General features: G+C 38.5%; 2 protein-coding genes across 3 annotated transcripts; one reads left to right on the top strand and one right to left on the bottom strand.

Annotated features, from left to right (window-relative positions):
- Positions 1–712: 712 nt before the first annotated feature.
- On the top strand, positions 713–7,405 carry LOC147760202 (uncharacterized). Its single transcript, XM_086994057.1, has 4 exons — positions 713–2,829; positions 3,027–3,162; positions 3,685–3,783; positions 5,726–7,405. The coding sequence occupies exons 1-4, from the start codon at positions 2,523–2,525 to the stop codon at positions 5,955–5,957; spliced, it is 774 nt and encodes a 257-aa protein (XP_086850183.1). The 5' UTR covers positions 713–2,522; the 3' UTR covers positions 5,958–7,405.
- Positions 7,406–8,769: 1,364 nt separating this feature from the next.
- Positions 8,770–15,501, bottom strand: LOC106150488 (uncharacterized). Of its 2 annotated transcripts, none has more exons than XM_086994055.1 (5): positions 15,349–15,501; positions 15,018–15,109; positions 13,848–14,225; positions 10,102–10,278; positions 8,770–9,588 (listed from the first exon to the last, which is right to left on the bottom strand). In XM_086994055.1, the coding sequence occupies exons 2-5, from the start codon at positions 15,088–15,090 to the stop codon at positions 9,344–9,346; spliced, it is 873 nt and encodes a 290-aa protein (XP_086850181.1). In that variant the 5' UTR covers positions 15,091–15,109; positions 15,349–15,501; the 3' UTR covers positions 8,770–9,343. The 2 variants fall into 2 exon arrangements, with proteins under 2 accessions (XP_086850181.1, XP_086850182.1); XM_086994056.1 differs by having other exon boundaries at positions 15,354–15,456.
- Positions 15,502–25,080: the final 9,579 nt, after the last annotated feature.

Genomic DNA, 25,080 nt, shown 5'->3' with positions numbered 1-25,080 from the left:
TCAGAACGATCATTTAGTAATCACTTAGATGATATTGTGTAATCAGCATATTTGTCGGTTTCATATGACTTTAGAACTGATGTGAAGATATTTGTCGGCTTCATAAGACTTCTTAGTGTTCTCAAAAAGTAACATTTGAACACGTAAAATGTGTTCTAAATTTACATGTAAGTGTGTTCTAAACAAAACACACACAAAAAAAGAAAATAAAAATGTGTTCTATATTTTACAACGCTTACTGTTCTAGCGTCAGAACACTGTTTAAAGCGTTCTCAAAATGTAACATTGGCACACTTAAAATTTGTTCTGAATTTACATGTAAATTTGTTCTAAACAAAACACAAAAAAGAACATGAAAATGTTATCTATATTTCACAACGCTTACTGTTCTAGCGCCAGAACACTGTTTAAAGCGTTCTCAAAATGTAACATTTGCACACTTAAAATGTGTTCTGTTTCATGTTTACGACGCGTTCCCGAGCTTTAGAGTGTAGAATTAGCCTTATTAATGAGTAATTAATCACTTTCTTGTATTATTATTTTATCATTTTTGAAAGAGCATACAATGTTACAAAACTATACTCACATTACGTTCCGCTATTGTATTGTATTGTATTGTATTGTATTGTACATGCATTGTATTGTAGTGCACTACATGGCGTTGCGTTACGTTGCGTTATGGTTCATTCCATTACATTACATTAAACGTGCCAGCGCCATGTGACGTTATATTCGGTCCTTATGGTGAAGTGACAGAGGAAGACTCTCAGTACAAATACAATGACGCTGCTATCGCTTGGGCCGGAAAGATCACAGGATTCAGGCCTCAAGATGGAGCACTCATAGACGGATATATAACTCATTAAAAATACTAAGTAACGATGCCTCAAACCAAATAATATTTCTTCACGCAAAAAATATATGCATAAACTTTAAAATACCAAATTATTTTATAAATTTGACTATGGGAACTTTGCCAGTGGTTACAAGCACTCATCCTTTCGGTGCCTTTCACCGAAAAAGTTATCTCAAACCTGTTATATATAGAGGGAGAGAGAGTGAAGAGTAAATAACCATACCAAAGACATTCGTAAGCCAAAATAAATGAGCACCTTACAAACAACAACAAAGTTACCACTCCAAAGTCACAGACCATGGTGAGAAGCAAAAATATGACCAACTGTCAGGCCTACCCAACTGCCAGACTCGACACCGAATGATCCTGAATTCACCGGTAGATCAGACCACACTACCCATTTCCAAGGTGTGTGTCAGTACGCATTTCACAGTATCAGACGCGACACCGCTCTTGCCTAGTACGCGATGTGATAGTGACGATTCTCAGCGGGGTTGAAAAGTATTGCATCACCACTCAAAATCTGTTCGGGGCCGGGAGCAAAATTCAGTTTTATAATTGTTGATGCATTATTAAAAATGCAATGCGTAGGTGCATAGGGCAATAAATAATTATGTTATTACAGCCCCCACGTTTCATTTTTAGCATTTCAGGGTGCCGCCATTTTGAATATTAACAGGCTGCACTTATGTTGCTGGCCAATAATTTTCTGTCTTTTCGTCTCTTTTTTTTTCCTCTCCTTTTATATCAGACTTGATTTTTTTTACCAAGGTTAGAGAAGGTCACTTTGCAGGTCTCAGCGGCGAAGAAACAATGACATGTAAGTCAATACATTTTATCACAGGAAAGCCCATAGCCAGCAATTTTAAAAGAGGGGTTCTTTTTTGGACAGAGGGAAGGGGACTCATTTGAAACCTTGACCACCCTTGGACCCCTGGGCTACGGGACCGCGGGATGTCAGTGTTTTTACATTTATCAAATGTACCAACAAACTGCAGCAATAGACGTACTACATGAAGTAATACCAAATTCCCCTGCTAGCTCTTTCCAAAAACAATAAAAAACGGTTGTCTAAAAATGAAAATATTCCTTCAGCGAAAAACTCTCTCTGCTTGAAAATCTCGTACACGTGCACCTGCGTCTGGTGACTGTGTGGTGCTCACATTATATGAAATCGTTATAAAGTCACGGATGACAAGGTACAGACTTGCAAGGTACCTGACAATCACTTTGGTTTTTCACGCGCATATATGTTGACATAGTCAAAAACATCTATTCAATCATTTCTTTGAGTCTGCGTTTTGGCCGTATCCGGTATCCGTATCCGATATCCGTAACCGGCTGGCAGTGTTAATGTGCGGAAGTGTATCGAAGCTATGGTCCGGATATTACGTAAATTAAGTCCATCAATTCGCCTGTTCCTATAGAACCCATACAATTGAAACGCTTTTAATTTTATTCTATATTCCAACAATAATAGAAGTTAATTACAGGCGTCTTTGATTTGTATCCTGTTACATATTTGTCTCGCCTTGATCTGAGCCTCAATTCGGCAAATTTTCCATAGCCACACGGTAAATACGTTTTCGATTGACCACGCCTCTGAAGAGAACGCGAGCTAGGCGGCGAATGCCACATTTAAAGAACACAGAAACTCCTTGACAGTATGGCTTGTTGTTCGGCACTAAAACCACTAGGCGCGACCTTTCTTTTCTTTTTGTCATCAGTTAGTGTCACTGTCAGGGAAGGACGGTTCAATGTGACAAGTGGACTGCGGGGAGCAGGGACCGTGGTTGACACTCAGCATGAGTCCAGTGTTGTTGAGTGTGCCGATTTCTGCAGAGGGAAGGATATGTGTTCTGGAGCTAACTACCACAGCGTCAGTAAAAGCTGTGAGATCTATGCTAATGCCAGTGCTGGGAATACCACCGTGGAAAACCGTGATGCTGATGAAGAGGATTGGGTGAATTTAGGTATTTTCTTCAATGTGCCTCGCACACGTAGGAAAAGAGTACATAATATTACAAAACAATACAAACGTAACGTTATTGTATTTTATTGTATTGTATTGCATGGCGTTGCGTTGCGTTAAGTTACGTTACTTTATATTATATTATATTATATTATATTATATTATATTATATTATATTATATTATATTATATTATAAGTGCCAGCGCCATGTGACGTTATATTCGGTCCTTATGGTGAAGTGACAGAGGGAGACTCCCAATTCAATGACGCCGCTATTGCTAGGACCGGAAAGATCACAGGATTCAGAGTTCAACATGGACTACTCATAGACGGGTAAGAGAGCGTTCCCATAAACGCATCGTACTAGCTAGATCGATATAACTCTTGGGGGACTCTCACTTAATTGCATTCAGTATATGTGGCCGCCTAGATACTCGGGGGTGTGTGCCAGACATTGAATCTGATTACGCTTAAAGAACCCTAACTAGAACCCCCGTAGAGCTAGATCGTCCAAGCTAGTACAGTGCGTTTATGGGAACCCAGTCTAAGGTGGTATTTTCAAAGGTAAATAAAACGATTTTTTGCCAGGATAAAAGCTTAGTTTTTATCTGCTTCACTTTGAACTGACTGGAATATCCCAGGAATATATTAATACTTAAACTGCTATTAGTTAAAAAGGCTTGCGATTTGAATAGCGTGGAGGCAAATCATTGCAAGAAATGGAATTCGAAGCGTCAAGACTTGTACAAGTTTAAAAATGGCATGAAGTTCATTCACACCGATAGGGGTCAAAAGATTAATACTTTTCACCAAACCAATATATTTATAGTTTCTTTTCGTTTTGTTTTATTTTAGACTTCAGTTTTTTTACCAAGGGAGAGAAGGTCACTTAGCAGGGGGTCTCGGCGGCGTGGAGACAATAAAGCACTTCGCCCAGAATGAATACATCAAAAGGTGTGTACATTGTAATGTGCCATAAATTTCGAACAGTTAAAAATGATTAAATTTGGGAAAAGATCGTTTTGGAGGAAATTCATGAAATGGAGGTGCTAAGTACTTCCAAACGTTCGAATTTCATGGAATTCTGTCAAATATAACCGGAAATTGTCTGTTCGTCGGTAGGCCTTATGTTACGTTATCCCAACGATCTATTTAGAGTTACAATTATGTATGATAGGTAAATGTCGGTAATTGCGACCCAAGGGATACACGTACTTTCACCTGATCACTGAGTACGGCCCAAGGTGCTAGATAACGAGTGGTACTGTCGGAAAGGGACACGAAACACCATCGTTATCAGTAGTGTCCTTTTTTAAAAGCGATTCTGGCAGCCAAAAACTAGTCGTTTTTCGAAAACGATCCTGGCGCTCAGAACGGGAGTGGACGGGAGAGACAGCCGGCGATAAGCGTCTACCACGGCCAGATAACCTTCACTGTGGATGGCTTAGTGTTACCGTTGCTCCTTTCTGTGCGATGAAACCAAGACGTCAGCCACTAAGTCTGTGGCGCACGTACAGGTAGGCTTCATCGGCGATTAGGGTCTTCTGCGGCTCATTGCCTTTACCGTTGAAGTCGGGCGGAGCTTTACGCGCGTGTGCGTCCTCACCTGGCCGTGCGTGAGTCGGTGTCTTCGACACATACGTAGCCTTCACTGCAGAAGCTGCTTTGGCATTACGGCCTCTCTCCGCCGTGCAGGGAGGCCACTACGGCCGCAGATCGGTATGTGCGGTGCACAGGTAGCCTTCACTACGGCAGCCGAACTGTGTATTACGGTCTCTCCCCGCCGTGCGCTGCGAACACGATGACTGCCGATTGTTGTCTTCAATCAAATATACTAGGTTGGGAGGGGTGGCCCCTGGGTGCAGGGCTCGATATCCACGGTTGCGTTTTGCAACCACTTTTTTCGCTCAGGCAACCCAATCTTGGCCAGCAGCTGTCCGACAATTTCCTTGCAAATAGTTGCGCCAAGTGAAAAGTGTGTACGTTTTGTCATTTAAACCATCTTCAAACAAACACGCTCGCGCGATTGATAGGTAATCTAGACGTTAAAATTAACCCTTTTCATCTTTTGCGGAAACAAGAAGTGCGCGTGACAGGAACCGCACGCCACAGGTGTTATTGTAGTCTTCTGCTGTTTCCAGCATGGCAATGCTAGGTGTAGATGATGTACAAGGTGGCCGAAGCACAGGAATGCGTCAACTCTAGGCAAGAAAACGGCTATTTGGACGGAGAATCGAGCAATTAAATGTTTTATTTCTTAGTTTACAATGAATACGATGCGCTGTAACTTCTTGCTCGGACGCTTAGGTGAAGTCTAGCTGTAGATCTTTATGAGCGCCAAAATAGCCCGATGGCCGATTTTAAGGTGTACGAAATTCACGAAAATCAAGATCGCGCAAAACTGCTCACTGGTCGAAATTCAAGGCACATTACCGTAAAAGTAATAATTATAATAAAATAATAATAAATTTTAATTATAATAATTACAGATAGAGGGTTAGGGTTAGCCCTTACCCTAACTTTACTTCACCAAGTGTGTATAATAATAATAATAATTTTACAGAAATAAAATCCATATTGCAAAGTGTTATGAGAAAAGAATATCTGTGAAAGTACAAGTACAATTAACATTCATAAGAGTCCTTTAAATGAATTACTGATTATACAAACACGTAAGAATGATATGTTATATACTGTAGAACCTTTTCAATCCCTCTCGTCTGCTTTAGATTTGCTACTTCTCCTCATCATTGCATGCACTTTTTTTGCTGTCTTAAACTGTATCTGGCCATTTTGCATATAAACTTTTAATTGTCATTAAATGCATTGAAAAGTGCTATAGTAAAATTGGAATGTTGAAAAGCCCTCTCCAATGTCTTTAATATGACACTTTTAGGGTCCACCTCGAAACTTTCTACGATGCAGCTTTGCGCGGTCAGGCGGTATTTAATATTCTGCAATTCTTCACCAATCGACAGACCTACGGACCGTACGGAATAGTCGGGCACTTTCCTCAGGCCAATGCATCAGAGGTGGAATTTGAAGCCAGTCGACCTCTCCACCACGTATCTGGAGTACAAGGCACACGACTTTTAAAAGGTTTGGCGTTTCATGTGGAAAAATGTTAGTCTAATAATGATTCGGTCAACCTTTGCAGTAGGATACATACTGTCTCGGCGTAGGGATTTTACGTCGCGTTCGTATTGTGAAACAATGAAAATTTGACCAAAACATGTCAATATTATCTGCACAAGTTTACATATAATACTTCCGATCAGATGCTATATCAATTGTGTTTTTAAGCTTCATATCATTTAAAATATTTTAATTGGAAATGTTTGGTTTAACCGAGTTTATGTTCGCCAAACTGGCTAGTCGCGGTGACATTTTCCATGACAACAGCGTAACTTTCATCAGTATTTGCAAACTAAAAAGTGTGCGGGAAATTCCAGAGCATGTATTAAGTGTTTAAAGGCCATCACTGTGTGGCTAAAATTTTATTCAAAGCTAACCTTGTAAACAAATGTTTCAGTTGTTTTTGTAGGAAGATTGGCCAAGGAGAGCCCAACTGAATGTTTGTTTACATTTTCATTTATTTCCACTTTGGCGAATACTTGTAAATGCCCTTTTATATGCTTATTCATTTATTTGACTTTCTGTATAGGTTTAAGTCCCAATTCCATTTTACGTTGTTATGACTGATATTTGTATAAAAACAATATCTAAAGGTTTGATTAAAATTTTCAGTGGTACATGTGCAAGCTTAAATTGGCTAACATATATATTTATTTATGTTATTTGTGTAACGTGAGACATTGATGAGATAAGCGGATTTTTTTCGTTTTCATTGGAAGTAAAGTATTTTAATGAATATATATTTCTTAAAATTGTTTTATTCAACATATACAACATAGTGAAACATGTTGGTCAACTAACTGGCCAGTTATAAAAGTAGAAAAATGATAAATTAACATAATGATAGTAAAAATGCACCTTCAAAAGAAAGGAAGTATGATGTTACAATCTACACCATGTGTTGGATTGTCAATGATTTAAATGCACTTTTTGGTTGTTTCATGTTAAAGAACTTCTCTAGACATTTGGCAGATTAAAGAAAAGTAAACATTACCAGTACATTTAATTTGCATTCATTACCAAGTACCACCAGCTTTTTAAAAACACATGGACTGTTTTGTCACAGTGAATACTAGTTCTACGAAATGAAATAAAATGAAAAGAAAAATGTCACAAAACATATAAAAGCTTTGTGACCAAGTCTGATAATGTATGTAATTTCAAAATACAGTGTCATTTTTAACATTAATCAAAATATCATATTCTGTGTGTTCTTTTACAACATTTTGCTCATGAATCTTGATTAATATATAATAAATATAGACATGATTAATGTATAATAAATTGCAAAATGTCTGTTTCCCTTCTTTTCTTTTCTTAATTTTCCATTCCTTTTCTGTCTTTCTGCTTGACTATTGTAAGCCAGCAATTAAGTGGTAAACCATCAGCTATTGGTTTGCAGCAATAATCAACTATTATTGAAAAATTAAAGTGACTATCTAGTCTATTTGCCTTTAGTGTCTTTAGTCCTGTGCAAATACTCAGTAAATATATCTTTCATATCCCTATCAACAGAGATATGAAAACAATTACATAAACAACAATCTCTGAAAGGTTGTTTGATATCATCATGATCACTTTCAAATTATGCAGCACCAATTTTCCCTGCCATTTGCAAAAAAATATTCACCTGCAATGAAAAAAATCACCACTAGTACTGCAACATAAATAATAAGGGACCATGGTTAAAGATAAGCAATTTCATTAACATAAATTGAGAACATGTATAAAGACTTACTACAGTAGACACTCCCCATCCACATATTTAAGGAGGTGCCTCAGACACCGAACAGCGAAACAGACTAAAAGGCGAATCATGTTCACTGGCAATACAGTTAGATTTTCAGCGTCACAGCAATTCATTCATTCAAAATATAAACAGAACACAATGGTAAACTTAGGGTGCTTTCCCAGAGATTTAGATCGATCTAAAGATTAAGTTTTAGATCGACCTAACTCCCTGGGGGTTCAGGCTAAATTGCAGTCAGCCGAGTGGACACCATAGTTAATTACCCCCTTACAGCTTTTAGTAGGCGGGACAGACGCGTAAGCCGGCCAAGCTGACAGTAATCTAGTGAGACTCCCCACAGGGATAGATCGATCTAAAAATCTATGGAAATGGGGTGTTAGTGAGAATTCCTGACGGTTAATTGGTAAAAATATGCTGTGCTTTTACAGAAGAACAAATGCTTATTTATTTTCTAAAATATGAAAGTTCAAGCCACATAACAGTAGATATTTTGCAAAAGTGCATCGTACTCATTTTAAATGAGTCGCCATGCTTGTGGTATTTTGTTACGCGGACGTAACAAATGGACGAAGTAAAGCACTTTTCGATAGTATGTGTCCTACTGCTTGCGATTTCATGTCTCAACGTATTTATATTAGATCACGGAGTTGATAGAAGATTCCCCAAATGGAGTGAATTCGGTCGTGATTGCGGTAGATGTGACAAGTGTGCACTCAAGTTACTCCCGTCTCACCCACTCTCCGCCAGGCCCCCAGGTGGATTTTTCATTGGTTTTTCACAGATACATCTCTGGCTTATTGTGTGCACTTCTGCATGAGAGATATGCATAGAACTGACGACACCACCTAGTTAATTTCTGGTCGTAAACTTCGCCCAACACTTGAATCCAACACGGCATTGACGTTCTGGAACATTGGCAGATCCAGAGAGAATTAAAATGCCACAATTGTGAAAATAAATTGAAGAAAAATATTTTGTGATTAAAACCGCATTTGGCACTCCGTTACGACAAAATAACAGACTTGTGCTTCTAGTGATGGACAATAAGAAAAACACATTATTAGATTTTTTTATTTTCTGTATACTCTTTGTCTCATCTTAGCTTGACATTCATAAAAATTGCCTTAACTGACAAATTATCAATTAACCTATATACTTAGTTTTCCATTTGGTTTCCTTAATTAAATAGTTGATTCTGACACTACAGGTGTGTAGGAGATATGCGGAATGTATCTGTTATTGCATTACATCAATGTGAAATTGGAAAGAAAGCTAATTAAGACGAAAAAGTCGAAAAGAAAAAAAAAAGTTGACTCAATACAGGCATGTGCGTACAATTAAAAACTGTGCGTTAAACCAGAATGGTGTTTTAGACTAAGAATTTCTATATTTCATAGAGATCAATCCGGCGTATATAAAATGGTTAACTTGGCAAAGTTCACGACTACATCACTTTTATACCTTTTCCTACAAGGATTAACGTGGTATTGTACTAAGTAATCAGATGAACAAGAACGGCATACCAGGGACGTGAGCACGGAACAAAACAATGCCGCAGAAACGAAAAATTGCACTCATAACTTCAAAGTCCACAATAACGTGACGTAAAGAACGTGACGTAACTGCCAGTTAATCAGTCGACTCATTAATTCGCAGTTCACAAATACACCCTCGTCGGGCGAGACACGTGATGTCGTCCCAGGTATAGTTCCAGTCGGCTCGTATTGTACCACAGTCCTGCCCTCTGATGGCGTTGTCTGGATCCGGGCCAAACCACGTGTCCACAGTGGTATTCAACACAGCCCATACGAAGTGTCCTTCTGTCTGGGTGTCAGTGGCGCCGATCCACCAGGCAGGGGGAGATGTGATGGCGGCTGGAAGGAAAAAAAGAAAGGATGAATATATAACGGGCGATTAAAGGGGTTTGCACTAAAAGTGAAGTGACATCTGCATTTTGAAAGCATATTTCAGACAAGCATATTGTTGAGTGGGGACAGTTTGACGAACAGGGACCCAAGCATAGGCAAACAAGTAAATTATATTACTTTTCATAGCATGACATTCAGTTGGTTCGCACATGAAGGGTTTATTTAGTGTGTGTGTGTGTGTGTGTGTGTGTGTGTGTGTGTTAAAACGCCTCTGAATGCGCCCAGTATCAAGTGCATTCTGGCTTAAATGAATCTGGGTTTTAGTTGTTTTACCAACTAGATAAACTTATAACGTTGAATAAAAAGGCACGTATATGGTTTTATTACTTATAACTATTTAGTTTTAATTTTTCCTTATTTTTAATACGTTTATATTTGATATGCATTTCTGCTTTTTGTATTTCTTGTATTTTTAAAAGGTGTGTCGGACCACACCTGCTGTTTTGTGCAGGTACTTACCGAAGTTGTTTAGTCTTAAGATATTGATGATGAATTCGTTCTCCATACGGGACTCAATGGCCACCAAGTTAGCCCCTAGCTTCTGGCAAAATGTTTGAGATTCTGTCCAATTTTGGTTAGTTGCCGAATTGACAAAGTAGCAGGAATTATTGGAGCTGATAAAGTTTGGGGGACATTCTGAAAGAGAAAAAAATATATATTGCATATATGATATGATATTATTTTCTCAAAAAATAAATTGAAGGAGGAGCTTATTTAGGCATTCATGTACTTGCCTTAAAGGAATAAGTAAGAAATACCTTTTAAGGTTTCTTAAAAGAAACAACTTTATCTGAGGATCTTCTGATCCACGGATCAATTGTGAGGACCCTACATGACAGAAAAGACGGCTAATCCGCTAATGTTCTCCCCGCTTCCACACTCACCGTCCTTGCAGGGGTCTAACAATGAAACATCGCAGCCATGATTTTTTTAATGGCGCGTGTGGAGGCCAGTAGACCATCGGCGGATTAGTCTGCTCTTCTTCCATATTTTGATCCGTGGATCAGAGGACCCTCAAATCTTCTGTTCTGAATGGCTTCAATGTAAGGCTGGGTTCCCACAGATTTAGACTGGGTTCCCATACTTAGATCGATCTATCTGGATCGACCTAACTCCCTGGGGGTTCACGCTAAATTGCTATCAGCTCAAGAGGCTTAAATGTCTGCCACGCCTACTGAATCAGCTAGGGGGAAAGATAATTACCCCTAACAGCTTTACTAGGCGTGATAGGCGTTTAAGCCGGATACTTTGATTGCAATTAAGTGAGACTACCCAGGGAGATAGATCGATCCAAATTTCTGTGGGAATGGTCCCTTAGATCGATCCATCTGGATCCACCTAACTCCCTGCGGGTTCACGCTAAATTGCTGTCAGCTTCTGGGAGCCGAGTGCGCACAAAAGTTAATTAGACCCTTACAGCTTTTAGTAGGCGGGACAGACATTTAAGCCGATTAAGCTGACAGCAATCTAGTGAGACTCCCCAGGGGGATAGATCTATCTAAGTATCTGTGGGAATGGTCTCTAAGTGTCCTCTTGAGAGCACCAAATTCAATGACTTTTGATGATTTCGGAACACATATTTCTACATATGTAGCTAGATTTGTATTAAAGGACAATGTTCATGTAAAAATCCATTTCTCGAATTTTGAAGATACAGCACTCAATCTATACACTAGAGGTATGTTTTAATCGATCCCCGCCATTTAAAAATTATAAAAACAATCTATTAGTAGAAAAAAAGCGTTTTAGTAAACCTCACCTCAATATGCAAAAATGAAGCAACAGATCTGGGTCACGTGGTACTGTGACGACAATCACGATAAAGGTCTATGAGACTCAACTGAGCTGCAGGTGCATACAGACGGAGAAGTTAAGGAAAGTTGTGTTGAACGGAGTTGAGGAATTTTCGTTATGCCTCGGTGTGTTGCCGTGGGATTCACCAAAATTGCAGCTCTCGTTGACAATCTTTCTTTGTCTGTGACGGTCTTCCGTGACTTACTTACTAACTTCGGTGACAATAGTTGCGATGCTCTAGATCATGGTCACCTCAGGTGGTTTAGATCATATCAAGAGCTGGTAGTCTTTCAGATTAACTGTCATCAGTTGGCAAACTTACTGATTGCTGATGCATTTTAAATGCATTGTAGTTGACCAAAAGCTCGTTTACAACAAACCTGTTAATTATGCACCGCTGCAATTCCCAAGCCAGGTAATAACAGGTATGAAACTCGTCTTGGTGGGCTTTCATATTTTTCAATATATCTCATTTATTTCATGGGGTTATTTTATTGGTATTTGTAAATGACGTTAAATATCAATACTTAAACAATTAAGTTCAAACACGGTCGCGAACATTAATAAAAGAAATTGCTCTCAGGGTATCTTGAAGCTTCCGTGGAAGAAAACGTGTTGAAGAAAAACAGGAAAAAGAGCGTTATATTAAAGAAAAAATGGGAACTGCTATAATAAAATGGTTCGTTATCCTAATTCGTTTATGCTTTGAGGATTTGTTTCTGAAGATTATTTCATCTGAAATATTAAAGAATTTAAAAGATTGATTATTTTATAACTTGAAACGCAAATTCTGCGTCAGTACGCAATTTTTTTTTGCAAATTTGTAAGCTTATAACAACGTGCTATAAAGATCTACTCAAGAAAAAATTTGCTTGGGTAAAATTGAGTACGGAATGAACTGGAGACACTTGGCTTGTCATTAAGTTTACACGAAAATATGTCAGGTAACTTTATACTGTCTTTGAAAGAGTAAAGATTGAAAGATAATTTTAGACAAACTTTGACGGGGGAAATACCTACAAAGAGTAATGGGCTATTTCGCCAACATCTTGTTAAAAATTTTACACTGCAATTCTATTCAAATAAGCTAAGGAACTAATTGCCAAATTAATACTCTCATCACATAACAGGGGGGTAACCAGACCTGCAAAAATTGTACGCACATATTTAAAAAGATTACATGCACATACAGCAAAATGTAGACTTACGCAAAACATGAAGGACAGCGTAATCACAGCAAATGTACCTCATATAGTAGCTTAATTTCCATTAATAATAAAATCATCATTTAAGTCAAAAATATTCTTGCGATTTAATAACTATTTTAATTTACCCAGAACGGTATATTTATTTTAAAGGCGGTTAACTGAAATATAGTTTTATGATTTGTTTGTGAAAATTGCCCATGTCACCCTCTTAGTTTGGAGGTCTAAGCTGGATCAAGTCCGTGTTAACATTCCTATGAAGTTTTGCAGGAAAAATTCTTCCTTTCTTTCTCTAGCTCCTCGATAAACCTGGTGTTCAGATTTTATCTAGTACCCCCAGGTCTACGGGAGCTGCGCTTTGTAACTAACGCACAGGTAGATTTTTACCTGAGATAACTGGAGAAAAGCTTAGATAGAGAGTGCGTTCGATACAAGCAAGACAAATTGAATGCCATTTAACCCTCTAATTAAGAGGTAAAGGAAGTTCCAGGTAGATGGATGATTAAGATAGGACTTGTAAAGGTAACGGGCATTGTTTACCTCAGTTTAATAAAAGTATGCAAGACGGAGTGTCAGCGGTTTAATAAAATAAATTGAATTTCACAAATAACATGGACCTCATATGCAATAATCAACATTTCCCTTAACTCATTCAAATGCAGTGTTTTATACAACTTGGGATAACCATAATGAAATGCTTGTTAAAGAAATGACTAGACGGGAAATGGTTTTACACAGCTTCACGAGGATTTAGACCCCTCGGGTAAGAGATTTGAATGAGTATAAACTTTTATCAGAAGCCAGAGAAGTCATCTTACAGGTAGACAATGCAGCTCAGTTTGACAGCTAAGCACGCTCTGTTCTCCAGTGGCTCGATTGTCGTCATTGGACCACGTGACCACGTAGCTCATTAACTCCCAGGCCGAGCAAATAGGACGTTTTTTAAAGCCAAAAATTTACAAAATGAGCTTTTAATTTGTGTATTTGGATAAAGATATCGTTAGTTGGGCATGTTTTCTGAAGAATATGTTCCGTTCAGGCCATTCTGACGGCATGAAGCAAACCCTTTAAAGTCAATGTAATCGAAAACTTTCAAAATTTAAGTTTACAACTGCGTATTGAATAAAAAACATAAGAAACTTATACGTAGACCTACTTGGAATATACTGTACGCATAAGTTTGGTAGGGACAAGAACACAACTCACCCAGTAAAAGTTGTGTAGACGATCGATTTGTGCATGTACATGTGTGGCTTGTTACAAAGATAAATCCGACAGCGACAGTAAGTGTCACTAGGCAGCAAACGACAACCGCAGTCCGCAGACGACACCTTTCCTGTATAAGAGACCGCATTATAGGATCTGGCGTTTTCTTTGTGGACGGAAACCGCTCGTTCTCTGTTAGAATCGGGTTTGATCCACTCGGGTCCACATAGTCGTACGTAGGACGACTCGGACTTGTTTCAGGATTCAGTGGCGTATAGAAAGATTCTGTATCTAAATAATGGACCGTATTTGTGTAGTTCCTGTTTCCTGTTTCTCTGCCCGCTTCTGTACCGTTTAAACTTGTTTGGGGTGGCTTTTCTGAAAAAACAACCGTGTTTGTCTTTAAATGATTACTAATCTAAACAACAATTACTATAGACTATGATGTCCGCTGCTACTAGAAGCACTGTAATGAAATTATATATAAAAAATTTGACAAGAGAGAGAGGGAGAGAGAGACGGGGAGAGAGAGAGAGACGGGGAGAGAGAGAGAGAGAGAGAGAGAGAGAGAGAGAGAGACGGGGAGACAGAGGGGGGTTTCCATTTTGTCCGTACGTGATTACTGATATATAACACGGATATAACGGTAGTAAAGGCGCTATATGTGCCTTACCACACTCGTGGCTACTACAAAATTCCCTATATATTTCTAAAAATACCTCAGAATTTTTGCCGTGTAAGAACGTTGCTAAAACGCCATCATGAATGTTTCATCACCACACGTGACCCCCATTTCAACATAAACTCAAAAAATTATGACTACACATGTATGTAAGAAACCGAATGGTCACTGAATAAAGTGATTAGTGAAAGAGTGGTTGGGTGATTTAGGGCCTTAAACCCAAAATAATAGATGATTTCTTTACACTAAATAGAGCTTCTCTAGTCTTGCTTCGTTACGAATCTAGTATTCAACGCACGTCATCCAACACATCTCCGCACTAATATCTCACCTTTCATATTAGTTGGTCATGTACACTGAGGCATTTTTTTTTATTCATGCGTCACTGTTGTTTTAACTGACTTGCACAAGGGCTGTATTGTTCCTAGTATTGCTGACATTATTATTTACGGATAACTCATTTGTTATATTTGCAACTAAATGTTTACCTGGATTTTCTCTTTTTGTTAAGACTTCCGAGTTGACGTACGAGTGCGACGGCGGGTCTTCCACATGTGCCATGTTTTTCTGTATAGTTGTACTGTAATAAATTTAATATTTAAGTCAATGGTTCCAAATTCTCATTAGGATGGGTTGCATATACAAGTTACAGCGCAAACGTTGACACACACACACGCGCACGCACGCAGAGAGAGAGAGAGAGAGGGAGGGAGAATAAGTGTGTGTGTGTGTGTGTGTGTGTGTGTGAGAGAGAGAGAGAGAGAGAGAGAGAGAGAAGTGGCCCAGTGGGTCATAAAAAAACAGTAATTTCACACTTACCTTACGTTTGTCTTGTCCTCTCCGATGCTTGCCGCTTGCCTGCCAGCCAACTAGCGTTCCATATGTACTTTTCCAACTGGTTTCATTTAATTTATGAGTTTGTTTTTTTTCCCCGATGCCACAGTTGCTATTTTCAGCACACACATGATGACTGACTCACTCTAACATCCGGATCTTTATTTATACACTCCTCCACATGTATTTTTTGACGGTATAACCAGCCTTATGAATGAGTGACACAGCACTTTCTTTAATTATTCTTATTATATCTATTTAAATAAAATATACATCAAAAACTTTCTTAAATGTCAGAACTCTAAAAAGGGAAATATAAACCCATTAAAGTTTAGATTAAGGTGAAAATAAAACACTCCCGTACGGTCCAGTACGGTAACCGTAACTTCTAACAGGATGGCAGATATTTTGGCAAATTTTCAATATGGCAGAGAATCAAATGACTGTCTATTTATCCAAAGACATATCTGTGGATATCTTTTGAAAATCAATCTGTCGCCTTGGTAGAGGGAACGGTAACATTGAGAATAACGTCGTCCCATACGAGGTTTGGCTTAACTTTAACTAAGCACACGAACGAAACGGGGTGCCTCGATATGAAACCAGACAACTTTTGTGTTTTTACTCTACAAATACTAAAAAAAATCAATTAAGCTAATAAATAGGCTAACGCTAAGAACGTATTATATCGCCTGTTTTATATTAATTATTATTAAAGATCAGGATAATAATAAACAAGTCGCATATCGATGTACTCCATGCTATGACCTTTATTTAAAAATAGCAATTTTTACGAGATTACAAATTGTATCGCATTGTTTGGTTCCATTGCCTTGCTTGCAATAATTAGAATAGGCGCTCCAAAATCGTAAAACGAAGTTTAAAATGTTATATTGGCCAAGTTCGCCCCCTGTTAAGAATGTCCTCGCAGCATTGTCTGCAGTTAACCTTCCTACGATTTTCAATGTATTTTGCAATATAATTTTTATTCCTCCCGATGAAGAATTTTATTAATAATGAGTGGGGGAGGGTTCGAAAATCCCCTTGGGGCCACATATAACACTATAAATGCGAAGGGAATCCCCCTTACAATGACGGCAAAATAAATGTTAATCAAAGGAAAGTCCGATGGATTTACTTTTAAAAACATACAATCAACAGAATATTTCTAATTTAATTTCTCAAAACAACACCAGAAAGCAAATTAAATCAAAACAACCAGACGGTAAAAACCGGCAGGCTTTGTCAATTTCGCCATTTGTTATTTCAAACAGAGTACTTTTCGCGCATGCGCAGTAGTTTGAGACCTGTGCTCTTTAACAATAAAAACCAATCCTGTGCCCTTGGGCAATTATCGTCCCTGATTTTCTATTAAACTTCAGCGACCACCGCAGTATACCTCGATTTTCAATGTATTTTGCAATGTATTTTGCAATATAATTCTTTATTTAATTATTCCTCCCGATGAAGAATTTTATTAATAATGAGTGGGGGAGGGTTCGAAAATCCCCTTGGGACCACATATAACACTATAAATGCGAAGGGAATCCCCCTTACAACGACGGCAAAATAAATGTTAATCAAAAGAAAGTCCGATGGATTTACTTTTAAAAACATACAATCAACAGAATATTTCTAATTTAATTTCTCAAAACAACACCAGAAAGCAAATTAAATCAAAACAACCAGACGGTAAAAACCGGCAGGCTTTGTCAATTTCGCCATTTGTTATTTCAAACAGAGTACTTTTCGCGCATGCGCAGTAGTTTGAGACCTGTGCTCTTTAACAATAAAAACCAATCCTGTGCCCTTGGGTAATTATCGTCCCTGATTTTCTAAATATCGTCCCTTGGGTAATTATCGTCCCTGATTTAAACTTCAGCGACCACCGCAGTATACCCTCTACCAGGGTGGCAGATGTTATAGGCACATTTTCCACATTGACAGAGAACCAGATGACCGTCTATTTATCTAAAGACATATGTGTGAATATCTTGTGAAAATCAATCTGTGGCCCTGGTAGAGGATAACCACGAGGCATGGCTTTATTTTCCAAGGTTAATGATAATGAATAAAATAAAGGCGCTGTATTAGACAAATACGCTGCCCTACCATTTAGCATTTGTTATACAAGATTTGAATTATTAAAAGGTACAGATACATTACAGAAGATGACGTGCGTGTTTCACCTTATGGCTTTGAAGTCATTTTAGCGCTGTCACGATTATCCAGTTATGTTCAACTATATTATGCACACATTCATGCAAGAGAAATGATGAGTCAGGCACGAATAGACATATGGCCGTGGAAGGGGGGGGGGGGGGGTCAAAAGAACCGTCCTTTTGGCTGGGAAAAAGTCGACCCTGTACCATAATTTGATATAAATGTAGACTTTTAAAATGAACACCTTGTTTCAATATAAGATTCTTTTTTTTTTTTTTTTTTCAGAAAAAAAAAATGAAATTGCCGGCTACAGCCCTGTGATCGCATGTCATAAGAACTTAATGTTATCTCTAAACATCATCCTTGTACTTAAACTTTATTTCTTCTGTTTGTTAAAGGAGTTCCTTGTAACTTTCTGAGAAACGGTTTCAGAGGTAGGATGGAACACGTATGGCACTTATTTTTTCATTTCTGTCATTTAGGACGTTCTGTTACGAAGACACCCCTCCGCATACTTCATAGTCTTCATATACGTTTTAACGCTTCCCCTCGATTCCTTCACGACATCCACAAGCTCAGTATGAAGATGTACAGTTCTACCATACTTGAACATGTAACTGTATCCTAGCAACGAGAGGGCCGATTGGTCGTATCTATGGTTACTCAAGCTGGACCCCGCGGGGGAGATACAATCTCGATGTAGCGCGCAGTCTACCCATGGAATCAGTACGTTCTCGTAGATGTCCCCTTGTCTTAGCCAGCCGTTCAAACCTCCAGCAATCGACTGCTTTCCTACGTAGGGTTCTTTGGAAATGTTCCAGGATGTGTCCATTTTGTAACTTCACCATCCCCCCACACGCCGACATATATATAGCCGTCTTTTTGAAAAAGAGACGTCATAGTTTGCCTAATGCTTCTTCCACTGACGTGGCTGCCAGCGTCCACCCAGAGCACTGCCCCCAATTCATCCACCATCTGCTTGATAATGACGGGTTTAAAGGCGTACGTGTGCAGGTTGCGCAGATGAGGGGGGTAGCTTTCAAAGGAGAACTTCCTGTAGGTCACGCTGGGCCAGCTTTTCACGGTCTTCACTTCTTCGACAGTGAGGCCCAAATCCCACACCACGACCTTGAGCGTTGGTTCCCAGAAACAGAGGGCACCCACGTGGTTGACGAGAGCCGGGGAAAAGAACCTGTGATCCGCGCCTGTGACGATTGTGAAATTGTTTATTTTCAGTGCAGCTCTTGCGTACTTCGGCTTGGTGCCTGACTTGAAATCTGAAAAGAAGAGAAAAGAAAAAAAATACATTGTGATTTAGACAATGATCAAAGCACCCCTTTACTTTGAGTAGTTTTGTTCTATAAACCATCACCAACTATGGTCAGATCGAACAAGGCAGGAGAAACTCAGGGGCGGATCCAGAGATATTTTCTGAGAGTCTTCCAAATTATATTTGTTGATCCATCCTCTATTTTTGACCGTCTTCCGACAGAAAAAATTAGATACCCGTCAATGTAAACTTGAAAATCTGACTGTTTTCCGGAAGACCCAGAAGACGGCCTAAATCCGCCCCTGGTTAAACTGCTTTTTTATCTTGAGGAAAATCAATTTTATCGAGTAAATTCTATACATAGGACCTTAAGCTCACAATTAGCTATCCGCCGCCAGAAGTCTCTTTGGGTTGTGACAACAAAAGATTAAAACTTTCTACCAATTTTGTAACAACCTTCAGAGACCCCTGGCGGAGGATAACTATTAGGCGAGCAACTGCTTGGTATAGGTGCATTTTCATGCGGATTTTTAAATCTGAATCTCGATTGTAACACACGCGCAATATCGGAGCCACGTGCACGCACGCACGTACACACACACACACACAAACGCGCATGCATGCTATTATCGACACCATCATAGTTTCTTTTTCACCTTATCATATCTATTTGTCATTGGCAGTAGAAGCTTACTTTTATGCGGTAGCAGACGCTTTTTCCCTAGCCACACAATGTTGGTCACAACCAACAGCACAACTAACACAATCAACAGAATCCACTGATGACTCATTTTGGTTTCAGTTGACCTTGTCTTTATTTAGTTCACCTTTGTTCATCTGGAAATGAGCAGTAGAATCCTGAAGTCATAATATGGTTAGAAAAAAGAAGACAAAAGGAGACATAAGCATGGGACAAACTGAGTAGACTAAGAAATTACGACTAAGAAATTATGTACAATTTCGAAGTTATTACTGGTGAATCATATAAACAAATAGCTCTTAAGCCTTTGAAAGCACTCAAAGAACACAGAGTTTCGCTTAAAGGGATAATAACTCTTCGTATGAGATCTATATTTCATAATAAAAACATTGTGAATAACTCATAGAAATATAATATATTCTGTTTTACCACAAAAACAGCAGTTATAGCTATTATTCTGATATTTGAGCTTGTCTTCAGACCACGTGACCTCCATTGATGGCTATACTCTGTTAAAATCTCTTAAGAGATTTTAACAAAAAAACAAACTTTTTAGAAAAAAACCAGGGACTAACTTTGAATGTAAAAATGGATTCATTAACCATTGGTAAGTATGGGAAAATCATTGTTTACTCCAGGAAAATTCATTTTTTGGCCGAAACGAAGAGTTATTATCCCTTTAAACAAATAATTAACTAATAATTAGCCAATAGTTAATTAAGGGACGTTCACCACAATCTAATTACTTTTAAATTAGCCCATTTCTGAGATGCCATCAAATCTGGCTACAATATTTGGCATAATGTCACTTACAGACAAACAAACTAATAAGAGAACCATACCTTCTTTACAAGCAGAGGTGAAAAGTTCAACAAATTTTGCTGAAAATGGCGAAATATCCCGATATCATTGTTCTAAATCTAAATCCAGGGCTACTTCAGAGATAATCCTTCATTTAAAAGGCAGAAGGACAGGAATATATCCACAAGAGGCTGCCCTTTGATTTTCTTGTCTCTATAATGGCCGTATCTTTTGGTTAGGTAATCGCTTCACCGTCTTTGGTCATCCACGTTCAATTGCCTGAAGACCATCCATACATTCATGAATATAATTCTTGCGTTGCCATGCATTCGACACATTAAAGAGATGATAACTCTTCCTTTTGGCGGGAAAAGTGCCATGAAACGTAGGCCCTTATGGCCGGGAGTAAACGACAATTTCCTCATACTTACCAATGAATCCAGCCTGGCAACCTTAATTAATCTATTAATTGGGAAAAAATGTTTATAGGAATAATATCTGAAGAAATTATTACAGAGGGCACCAATCAATGGTTGTCCCTCTCTCACGATATCCGGATATTACGATTAACAGCAGCATGCGATTTACTACCATTTTATAAGCCGTTTACTATGTAGATGTATTTAATGTGGACTTTTGTATGTCATACGCAGACCTATCATTCCTTTTAATAGTTTTATATAACACTGTTGCATACATACCTGTAACTGTATTATATTTTTTGTATAAACACAACCACAACTCTTTATTAGTAATATGAATTATGCATTTAAGCAGTACAATTTATGATTTATGTGATATCATACTAATGAATGAAGCAGGGCATTCGAGCTCTCGAGATTTTTTTTTTTAATTAAAAAATTAATTAATTAAAGGCTTCTATGCTATTACGATAAAAAATAAAAGTATGAGAGGCTGGGTCCGTCCTTTCAATATCTTCTTCAGTGCTTCCACATATTATTGTGACTTAGCGTAGACTAGTTACTACTGCAGGCTTTTGGTGAGAGTTTGGGGCACTCACTTTCACACCCAAAACTCAGCCATCTAGGTGGCAATCTTACGTTATAGCTAGATATTACGTAATATTTAAATGCTGTTATTTTCATTTTGTTTTACACATAGTTTACGTTTGTGACGCTAAAGCGGTTCACAAATTGACGGTTTTTAGTGGTGAGTAGTCTGCCATTTGAAACGTCCACTGTGGAGTTGCACTGGGTACTGTATGAATATAATATGCACAGCCAAATGAGGGGGACATAAAAAAGCAAAATGTATGATAGCTTTTTTTCATGACGCATGACGCCATGCCGTGTAAGGTATTGACTCAATTTAATTTTGATCTGTTGCGTAGTTGGTAAAGGATAGATATCAATGACCATCCCCGCCTAAGTATCATTTTAATGACTTTAAAGAGGTGAAATAAATTTAATTGACGACGCAGACTTTATGATAATGTCGAGCAATAATTTGTTGTCAAAACCGATCACTTATTCTAAACTATACCGGATTTTTATGCAAAAGGTACTTTGTTCGGACACACGAAAACCTGCATTCGTTGTCGACTGCGGGGACAGCTTCTTGTTGTGGTGAACAGACGTGCGTTATGTGGGACTTGAACTCGTGACATGCTGACGGTTTGGTAAATTCTTATTGTAACCATGCACGAAACCGACTGCGTCCACCGATCCTACCCACGAGTTTTCTCTTGTAGTAATCAAACGCAAATTTTAGGAATTATTTCGAGCAAAAAGAAGCTCTGAAAATGTTGGGCTTCGAGCCCTAGTCTATCTGTGTCTGTGTATAAGACGGCGGTGTTACCACGTACCCACACAAACTTAAGTAAAGTAATGCAATGATCAAATGAAAACATTCTACTTTCTCACAGGGAGGGACAGTTGGGCTGTGCATGTATTAATCTGACATAACAATCAACAGGCCGTGAGCCTTACATATGTATTTCATAACGCGCAGTCTGCAAACATGCAAAGAGTCTGCAAACATATTATCATCAACATTGTTAAAGGGTGTCTTTCCGATTTAGACGCCTAAATAGGCCTTTCTCTGAAACTTTGCCTATTTGATCTTGAACCCCATGTCTCACACGAAACCGTTGAGAAAATAAAGGTCGAGGTATAGGTTTTTAAGATCATTTAAAGAAAAAAAAGCGCAGCATTTTTTTTTTCGTCTAAACTTCTCATCATCATGTACACGAGCACTTATTTGAGAAGCCGACACGGAGCATTCCTTCATAGATTCCTCTTTTTACTATGACTATTAGTGTGATATTTTCAGAAACCGAATGGAGAGGGGGCATGACCCCCTTGAACCCCCCCCCCCCCTCTATATCCGCCGCTGATTTTGATGCTCTTTGATGAATTCAAAATCACCGCTAATTGTCAAAGAAAGAAAAAAATTCTCTCAACTTATTAATTCACTTTTCAGATAAAATTAAAACCAAATCATACGCATGAAATGTATTAGTATTACTGATTTAGTTCTCAACACTTAAGCTGCATGCAACATTTGAGTCTCTTATTAAAGGTTTTACTAGATGACCGCTGACCCCAATCAAATAAACAAATGAGCAACATCGAGAGAAATATCATTTTTACCATGCATTTCTTACAATATCGAATTGTATCACTTTTCAATCACACTTTTGGATAGAGTTCGCATTACATGTGTTACAATGATCTTGATCCCCAATAAATGGCGTTGGCATCTTATTCTAGACAATAACGAATTTTACTAAATAGCGATTGTCAAAGCGATTGACAAGTTAGTCATCGGGACATTGAAAAGACCCATAATATTTGGCAACACCTTTATTTCAGACTTTCTGCGCACTAGAGTCTTTTAATATACATGTATGAAGCAGTTTAGGTGCAATTTAATAAATCTAAAATTCTCAAGAAGAAAAAACTGTTGTAAATATTGATTTTTTAAAATATATTTTTAATTTTGTTTCATTTTTCCACCACTTAATTAATCTGACATGGTATTATTTTTTAATATTTTTCAATAAATTATCTGACATTTTTGCCTGAACTCAGTTTTGCAGTTACACTTTTTTAATATGGATGTATGTGTAAAATCCTCATAGATACGCGTCGGTTCTTATGTAAAGTGCTGATAAAAAAAAAGCTATTTTAGCCGTGACATAATGCATTACATCAATGTATGATATTTATTAATGGGTGTTGCATCACTGGGGGGGGGGGGGTGCACGTCTGTTGCTGAGAGTAGCAGACCAACAGTTCAGCCCCACGAGACATTTAGGGCATTTCGATGAGAAGTAGGTCCCATTCACTTGTCACAAACTGTAAAATTACTCACATGGCATATTTCCACAACGCCACCTGTGTCGCCCAGCGACTGATGAAGATGGCCGACCGCCATGTAAGTCATTTTGCAGTTTGTGACAAAAGAGCGCATTCGGAGCAGCAGATTAACAGATTCGCGGGTCAAATGTGGCCGACCCACTTGAATGCTTGTTGCGTAGTCCCCGCGGGGAAACTATTCAGTGTTTTATCGGGAATTTAGCGCAAGCTCTCTAGTGGGTCGCCATATTTGATCCACGGATTTGTTAGTTCTCTGTTCTGAATGCTCTCTGTAAAGCCTTTAGGTCCCAACTACGTTTTGGACGCACGGTTTTTAGGTTCCTTGCGTCCGTCTAGGACGTAGCTAGATCATAGGGAAGGAATCAAGTAAAGCCTAGGTCCTAACCGAACATACGGGCTGCTACGTGTGGTCTACGGCCAAAACAATGGGAAAACGTGGGAGTTCGTGCGTGAGGAGCACGTCCATCGTGCGACTTTTGGAGGACGTAAACAGCGCGTAGAAACTTTTCAACATGATCAACAGCCGCTACGTGCGATCTAGCTACGTCCTAGCCGGACGTAAGGAACCAAAAAAAACGTGCGTCCAAAACGTAGTTGGGACCTAGGCTTAAGGGCAGTTTTTACTTCTGTCAACCACCAAAGTAATGATACTTTATGAACATATAGAGTGAACCAAAAAGGTGTTTCCACTTTTGATAAAGTAGCATTTTTTATCAAAATGAAAATTTAACCGTTTTTACAGTTCTGTCTTACAGACATGAAAGTTTTGTGTGGCGTAAGTTTATTGCTCGAATACCATCTTTTGCGAGCACAGTAGTTTATAATGTGCTCCATCCAAGCTTCTATGCGCCGAATAACTGTGGCTACTCTCACACTGAGTTTGTAATGACAATGCTATACACTTTGTGGGTAATTCTCTGAATGTTATTTTTGAGAGCATCAGTAGTTTAATATTTGTTGACAAAGACATTGTCTTTTAAGTATCCCCTCCGAAACCAATTTAAAGGGCATAGGTCTCCCGTCGCACGAACCGACCTTGGTCAGCACATTTTATAGACGTGTAGTTACTAAATGACTGGACCTTTAAGATCGCTTTCTCATCCGACGTTGCATTAGGCGCTCGCAAAAAAAAAAATGTCGACACTTTTTATACAAGTCGTTTTGAATTCTTTTGGCGTACAAGGGCATGGATATGATGAAATAAAATCCACCCCTTGTGCACGAACGAACTGCAAATAATAAATTGTGAACCAATAAACATCGCAAGTTTAAGTGCCCAATTTATACCTTTTTCCCGAAAATAAACAATTTGATAATGAGTCTCTTTTTTTATCATTTTGCAGTATTAACGCCTGTGATAGAACCCGTGACTTTCATTATTTCATTTTTACGCTGTTAATTTACATGTAGTCTTTGGGTTGAGCTTTTTCCTCGGGTAAGCG

This window comes from Lingula anatina, chromosome 8 (assembly GCF_051362555.1).
Source record: "Lingula anatina isolate TDL-2025a chromosome 8, LinAna3.0, whole genome shotgun sequence".
NCBI classification, from domain to species: domain Eukaryota; kingdom Metazoa; phylum Brachiopoda; class Lingulata; order Lingulida; family Lingulidae; genus Lingula; species Lingula anatina.
Note: the sequence above shows the minus strand (reverse complement) of the source record. Positions and strands in the feature narration are given on the sequence as shown.

Bases quoted from the DNA above. Each gene is read 5' to 3' on its own strand.
- LOC106150488 (XM_086994055.1), bottom strand. From the start codon at position 15,090: ATGGCACATGTGGAAGACCCGCCGTCGCACTCGTACGTCAACTCGGAA. The intron at 14,226-15,017 runs GTAAACATTTAG...TTGTTTTTTCAG, and splicing joins AACAAAAAGAGAAAATCCAG to AAAAGCCACCCCAAACAAGT. The intron at 10,279-13,847 runs GTGAGTTGTGTT...TTTCTCTTTCAG, and splicing joins GTCTACACAACTTTTACTGG to AATGTCCCCCAAACTTTATC.
- LOC147760202 (XM_086994057.1), top strand. From the start codon at position 2,523: ATGGCTTGTTGTTCGGCACTAAAACCACTAGGCGCGACCTTTCTTTTC. The intron at 2,830-3,026 runs GTATTTTCTTCA...TTATATTATAAG, and splicing joins AGAGGATTGGGTGAATTTAG to TGCCAGCGCCATGTGACGTT. The intron at 3,784-5,725 runs GTGTGTACATTG...TGACACTTTTAG, and splicing joins CAGAATGAATACATCAAAAG to GGTCCACCTCGAAACTTTCT.